The 6,188-nt window shown below is 38.4% G+C and overlaps 1 protein-coding gene across 1 annotated transcript in view; it reads left to right on the forward strand.

The window, feature by feature from the left end:
• The window catches only part of DET3 (vacuolar ATP synthase subunit C (VATC) / V-ATPase C subunit / vacuolar proton pump C subunit (DET3)), a 51,677-nt gene extending 46,304 nt beyond the window's left edge, over window positions 1-5,373 (forward strand). The window contains exons 9-11 of the mRNA XM_089459607.1: window positions 4,549-4,632; window positions 4,730-4,809; window positions 4,943-5,373. Of these exons, the coding sequence (XP_089315733.1) occupies window positions 4,549-4,632; window positions 4,730-4,809; window positions 4,943-5,045 (267 nt within the window). The 3' untranslated portion in view covers window positions 5,046-5,373. The remainder of the gene's footprint in view (window positions 1-4,548; window positions 4,633-4,729; window positions 4,810-4,942) is intronic.
• Window positions 5,374-6,188: the final 815 nt, after the last annotated feature.

A 6,188-nucleotide genomic window follows, 5' to 3' on the forward strand; every position in this document is an offset into this window, starting at 1 on the left:
TCGCCATCGGCATCACCCTCCCTCTTGGTCGTGCAACCTTTTTTTCTGCTGGACGAGAGCAGTCCAGGAGTGAGCGATCTCGACTGCTCCCTAAGATGCTCCGGCCAAAACCAGGGAGCGTTTTTTTTGGCTGCGAGCACGCTCCTGAGTAGCTCCCAAGTCGCTCCCGCTCGGAGTGCGAATTGGTAGTAGGGGCGTGAGCCCGCATCCTTGCCCAGAAGTATCCATGATAAGTAAACCCAATACTCAATTACCAAATAACAAGACATACCTTTAGATTTGGGAGGCGCACCTTCAAACATACGATCAATACAGGTGGGTGAGGTAAAGGTCATTGACAACCAAAAGTGAGCATAAAAGGTTCGTGTCCAGGGTTACGATCGGGAATGTGAATGTTTTGCAAGTCTTCAGGTAATTCTCCCTCTTCAAAACCCAAGGACTTCTTGATTTGCTGTTGTTGCTTGTGAAGTTTAGCTCCTGAGTCGATCTAAAAGAGATTGCTAAACATGTTTTCCCTTTTCTTTCTTTTTGGTGCTTCCTCCCTTTTGAGGGCCCTTTTTTGGTTCAACTTTTGTTTGGGAATCCTTTTTCAAAGGGTTCTTTGAAAGGGCTTTCTCTTTGGGAGGCTCTTTAGAGGGCACATTTTTGGGAGGATCTTGCTTGGGAAGAGAGTCCTCTTTGTTAGGCTATTTGGAGTTTGCGGGGTCTTTGCAGCAATGATAGAAAAATGAAGGAGTTTGGGGTTTGCACTTACCTCTTTAGCTCTTGTAGATGGAAGCCGCCCTTCTTTACTCTTCCAAGCTCCTCCTTCTTCACTCCTCCAAGTCCAATATGTATTCCCTTTTCTTTCTTTTTGGTGCTTCCTCCCTTTTGAGGGCCCTTTTTTGGTTCAAATTTTGTTTGGGAATCCTTTTTCAAAGGGTTCTTTGAAAGGGCTTTCTCTTTGGGAGGCTCTTTAGAGGGCACATTTTTGGGAGGATCTTGCTTGGGAAGAGAGTCCTCTTTGTTAGGCTCTTTGGAGTTTGCGGGGTCTTTGCAACAATGATAGAAAAATGAGGGAGTTTGGGGTTTGCACTTACCTCTTTAGCTCTTGTAGATGGAAGCTCTTCTTTACTCTTCCAAGCTCCTCCTTCTTCACTCCTCCAAGCTCTTCTCAAGTATCTCCTCTCTTCTCCAAGCTGTCTACTCCTCTCTTCTCCAAGCTCTCCAAAAATACAAGAGTGAGCAAATGAGAGGAGAAAGAGGCTTTTAATCCCTTCATTCCTTTCCCTAACCCAACTTAGACCCACCCCCAACCACAAGTTAACAAAAAATAAATAAATAAAAAGCAAATTAGTGGGGCTGCACAGCGGAACCGGGCAGTGGCCCACGGAATCGGTCGCGATCCGTACATAGTCAGCCCCGATCTGTGGTGGATTGGCTGGGTGATCCGCCCCCCCGAAACATGTCCCAGCAATTCCGGAACGCGGATCTGGCCGGATGGTTCCCACAGGCCAGAAAGCATCTTTTCTGGCCCAATCTGTGTGTCGGAATTTCTGGGACACATTTCGGGGCGCGGATCACCTGCGGATCTGTATGGGTCGCGTTTCGGGATTTTGATCCGGGGGGGTGGGGCGTTTTGTGCAACACTGGGCTGAGTTTTCATCCAGGGGGACAACTTTTCCTAGTGCACAGGCCGTACAGCCAGAGGGGCCAAAATTCATAGGTGGATGCTGAGATTTGCTAGGATTGAATTTATTCAGGTAGGCCAAATTTTTCTTGTGCTGAGAATCTAGTGGGCTATTTCGAGGTTTTAATATTGCTGTAGTTTGTGTATTTCTCTGTGGGTCAAGGCCCTAAATTTTCTAGATAAATTAATGTGGAGGATGATTTGGTTGGGCAGATTTATGTGCTGTTCATGACTGATTTTTCTGAGTATTTTCTACTTATTGTGAAAAGTAAAAAATGTCAGTGTGTTTATTTTTAGCAGTTCAGAAAATTAATTTACTGGTTAAAAAAATTTCTGGGTATAAAATAATTGCTGTATTAAATAGATCAGACCTGGTATTTAGAAGTTAAGAGAGATTCCCTTCCTGAAAAGGCCAGAAATGCGAGCATACGAGCCTGTACCCCAGTAGTAAGGGTATCCACATGTATATGGAAAAACTGAATTTGACGTTAACAAGCAAAGCCAATAACAAACATGCGAACTGTTTTACCATAAAGATTTGCAGCTGTCCCTAATCATCCAAGTGTTTGCCAGCAGAGGACCTTTCCAAGAAAGTGGGGCAGTAAATAAATTGTTAAAATCAGCCTGAAACGGTGAAACCATCTCCATGAAGGTTGGTTTTTTGAAAAGTCTACCGTGGATAGTGAATCAGCTGTTTCTCAGTGAAGAAATGGGTTTTATGAAAATTGTATTTTGTTGTTGTTGAGAGATGCTCCCAAAAGGCCTGAGGAATGCCAGAATGTTTCACGACAGTATCAAACAGGATTGTTCTGGCTGTCGCTTTCTGTTTTGTACTATATCTTGGTACATTTCTTCCAAATACTGTACTGGGATATGTTAGTTCTAGTATAGATTATGACCATGATCATCAAATTTTGTCAAATATCAAAATTTTTGTCAAGTTTTAAAAATAAATTCTAAGATTCCTTTTGGGTTAAACTTAAAAATGTGAAAACAAACCCATGTATATATGTATTCAGTCTTAACATTTAATTTAACATATTTTGGGCTGAAATTTGAAGTCAAAAAATATTTGTTTTGTCTGGATATATGAATTTATAGTGAAATTCACCTAGCCAATTGGTTTTATCTTGGGTGATTGTGAGAAATGATTGTTTTCCTCACCACCAAGGTTTATTTCCCACAAGCATTGTTATTGGAACTGGTGGAACCAGCTGCTCTAGCCATTTTGACCCCAAAACTGGTCTGGCCAGTGGCTTGGAACCATAAAAGGCCAGTTCAGTATTGAATTGGCCTTTTTTCACTGAACTGGTCGGTTATGTACAATGCAACCAATGACCCTCTGAACACAATTTTTTTTAGAGCAATAACTTGTTAGTGGGGCAGCGTAATATTCAATCCTATGTAATTAATGATAATGTTAAATTCCTAAAGTAAAAGTGACATTCACTTACCTTAAATTTATAACATTACCGTTAATTGTTTCAAGATGTTTGAGAGTGGTTCCAAACTCATTGGGATTTCATATTGAAAAGGTAGAATTTTAGTTCCCACTCAATCTAGCAGAAGAGTTTTTTGGATTTTAGGATTCAGGTGATTGCAACATGCCCATTGGATTCTGTTGTCTACGAGGGTATGGAACTACCATTTATTCAAGAGCCCCAAACCCTCTATGTACATTGGTTTAGTGGCATTGATTTTTGAATTCCTCTATCATGACCCTATTAAAAATGTACCCATCACTCAAACAAAATCTCGATTTGACATGTTAATCTTTTTTTAATCTTATTTTAATGCTTAGAGGGTGATGATATTGATGATGATGATCCCAATATAGGCAATGATTTTGATGATATGTAGATATTTGTTGTAGCATGATTGTTTTGATGCTAGAGATCATCTAGAGCCTCTTTGTTGATGTATTTTAGGTTAAGAGATGTATTGCTCTAAGTGCTATTTTGGTTACATGCACTCTTGCTATATAAATGAGAATTTTGGCATATTTGTGTATAAATGATTTGGATTCATATCGATGCACATGAATATATTGGTTTTTCTCTAAAATTTGAATATGTTACTTTTTTTGGTCAACTAGTTTTTTGGTCTAGTTCTGACTGGTTACCGCTTTGGGGGGTCAACCAATTCGATTACAATAACACTGCCTGCAAGTGACATGATGAGCTTTGTTGAATGGCTTCGAGCATTGTTGTTTAGTTTGAGGAGTCCCTCCAGAACTAAAACATATATATTCCTCATATGGAATATAAAGAATTCCTCATGGGGAAAAATAGTGAAATTCACCTAATAGTATGTATTGAACTTAATGGCAAATTTTATCTCTCTTTTTTAACTTGTAGACTTTTTTTAAAATTTCATTGCCCCTGAATTTGAACATGAAGTCAAACCAAGGGGCATAGATTATAACTGTGTGCTCATTATCTACTGTTTGTTACTGTGGTCCATAATTTGATTTAGATGTTCCTCTAGATCACAATATGGGGTCACAAGGCATTCTCTTTCTGCATCACTATTATTCATGTGTATAGTTATCTCCTAAGCCTCTCTTGTTTCTGAGATTGCATTTTGCTTTTGAATATATAACTGTTTTTTTAGTTTTGCTCAAGTTCTTTTCAATGCTGGTGATTCTTTCAACTCAGTGAGAATAGGATTTTTTCTTTATTAAGGAGTGAAATGAGTGAGAAAACAGTCTGATTTTCATGATTCTAGCCAGAGGTGATTTGAGAAATGGCAAACTATCCAGAGAGAGACAGACATGTGACCGTATTCTACTTTCTTCAACAGTATGTGATACTAACTGCAATAGGTTGATTATGAAACTATTTCAATAACGCTGTAACACCGAGAGTTTGAAAGTGCAGGTGTTCAGCTCCTGGATGCATCTCTGTGCAATTCGTCTCTTTACAGAAAGTATCTTGAGATATGGCCTGCCACCTTCATTCTTGGTAGGAAAACCATCTAGATTTCCTTTTCTTTTGAATTTCTAAGTTATTATCCTAAGATTCTTTTCATCCTTGACACTAAATATCGTTTCTACCTCAGGCAGCCGTGTTATCTCCATCCTCCAAAAGTGAAAAGAAAGTTCGTTCTATTCTCGAGCGTTTGGCTGGCGGTTCAAATAAGTAAGTAAAAATTATCGGCTGAGTCATATTTTATCATCAAAAAGAAAAACGTTTTTTAGGATGACTTCATTGTCTTATTACATTGTTATGGATATTTTTGCCAGACTGAAAATCACTTTCTATTACCATGCAGTTCCTTCTGGAAAGCGGAAGATGATGTGGGGATTGCAGGGCTTGCTGGAGGCGAAACAGAAGTTTACCCATATGTGTCATTCACTATTAACTTGGCAGCATAATTCAATTATTTATATATTTTAGAAATCACATCCCCCTTGTTATGTTATTTAAAGCAACATCTTCATAATTTATTGGATTTTGAACATGTAAATTGAAAGGTGCATACATACTTGAAGTCCCACTTTTGGGAAATTCAACATTCCAATTTATGTGATTTAGGGTTTGTGACAATGAAAATTGTGATATCATACAGAAGCTGTTTGAAGGGGATACTTATTTACGGAAGGATTGATGAACTTGAGAATGGAGAGTGCGAGAGCTCATTTTGAATGTGTTGTAATTTAGAATTATTCTTTTATCTATCAAGCATGACAGATATTTCCTGCATCTTGAATGAATCAATTTTCATGGAAACAACTATGTTTTGATATTCCTCATTGTTAAGTATGCCTTCAATAGTGCTTTACTGTTAAATACTTAGCATCAGTGTTGGCTTATTACTTCTGCTCCTTCAAGATGATTACTGCAGCATTCTGGGTTAATGCTGACATTGTATCTAGGGAGGAAAGGACGTCAAAACTGCAGCGTTCTGGGCTAATACTGACATTGTATTTAGGGATGAAAGGACGCAGAGCCTAAATTCAGTTCATGTTCTGTCTATTCCTTGTGAAAGATACAAAGCTCATCAGACTAAATCAGACAGGTAGGAATAATTAAAGGTTATTCCCGCAGAAGTTAAAAATTTATTGACTGATAAAAAAAGGTTACACGATTAAAAATAGGCTATTAAAATGCAAGCAGCAAAAAGTGGTCTGGGGACACACGATCAAGATTATTAAACATATCTTGTTTTTGGCCCAATGCCTGTGTGAAGTATGCCATCAGTCTTGACCAGTGATCCAAAATCCAAGGTTATAAACTAGACGAAATAAGTTAAAATTTTTATTATAAGATGAAAATGCTTGAGAAGACTGACATTGTAACTTTAGACTCACTCTTCATCGCACCTAAATTTCATTGTAATCACTGATACTCTATATGGATTTCAGAGTGTCGAGCAAAGGAAAGTTAGATGGCAAACGTATTTATCATTTAAAAGAACAATCTGTTCATTTGTATTAAAGCAGTCTGTTTAATTTAGCACTGTTTATGCCTTAGTTTGGTGCATTCATTACAGGTGCTCTTCTTTGGCTAGAAAAATT

The sequence above is a fragment of the Pinus tabuliformis genome, chromosome 7 (assembly GCF_031772625.1).
Source record: "Pinus tabuliformis cultivar Carrire ecotype Pingquan chromosome 7, CPIR1, whole genome shotgun sequence".
Lineage (NCBI taxonomy): Eukaryota > Viridiplantae > Streptophyta > Pinopsida > Pinales > Pinaceae > Pinus > Pinus tabuliformis.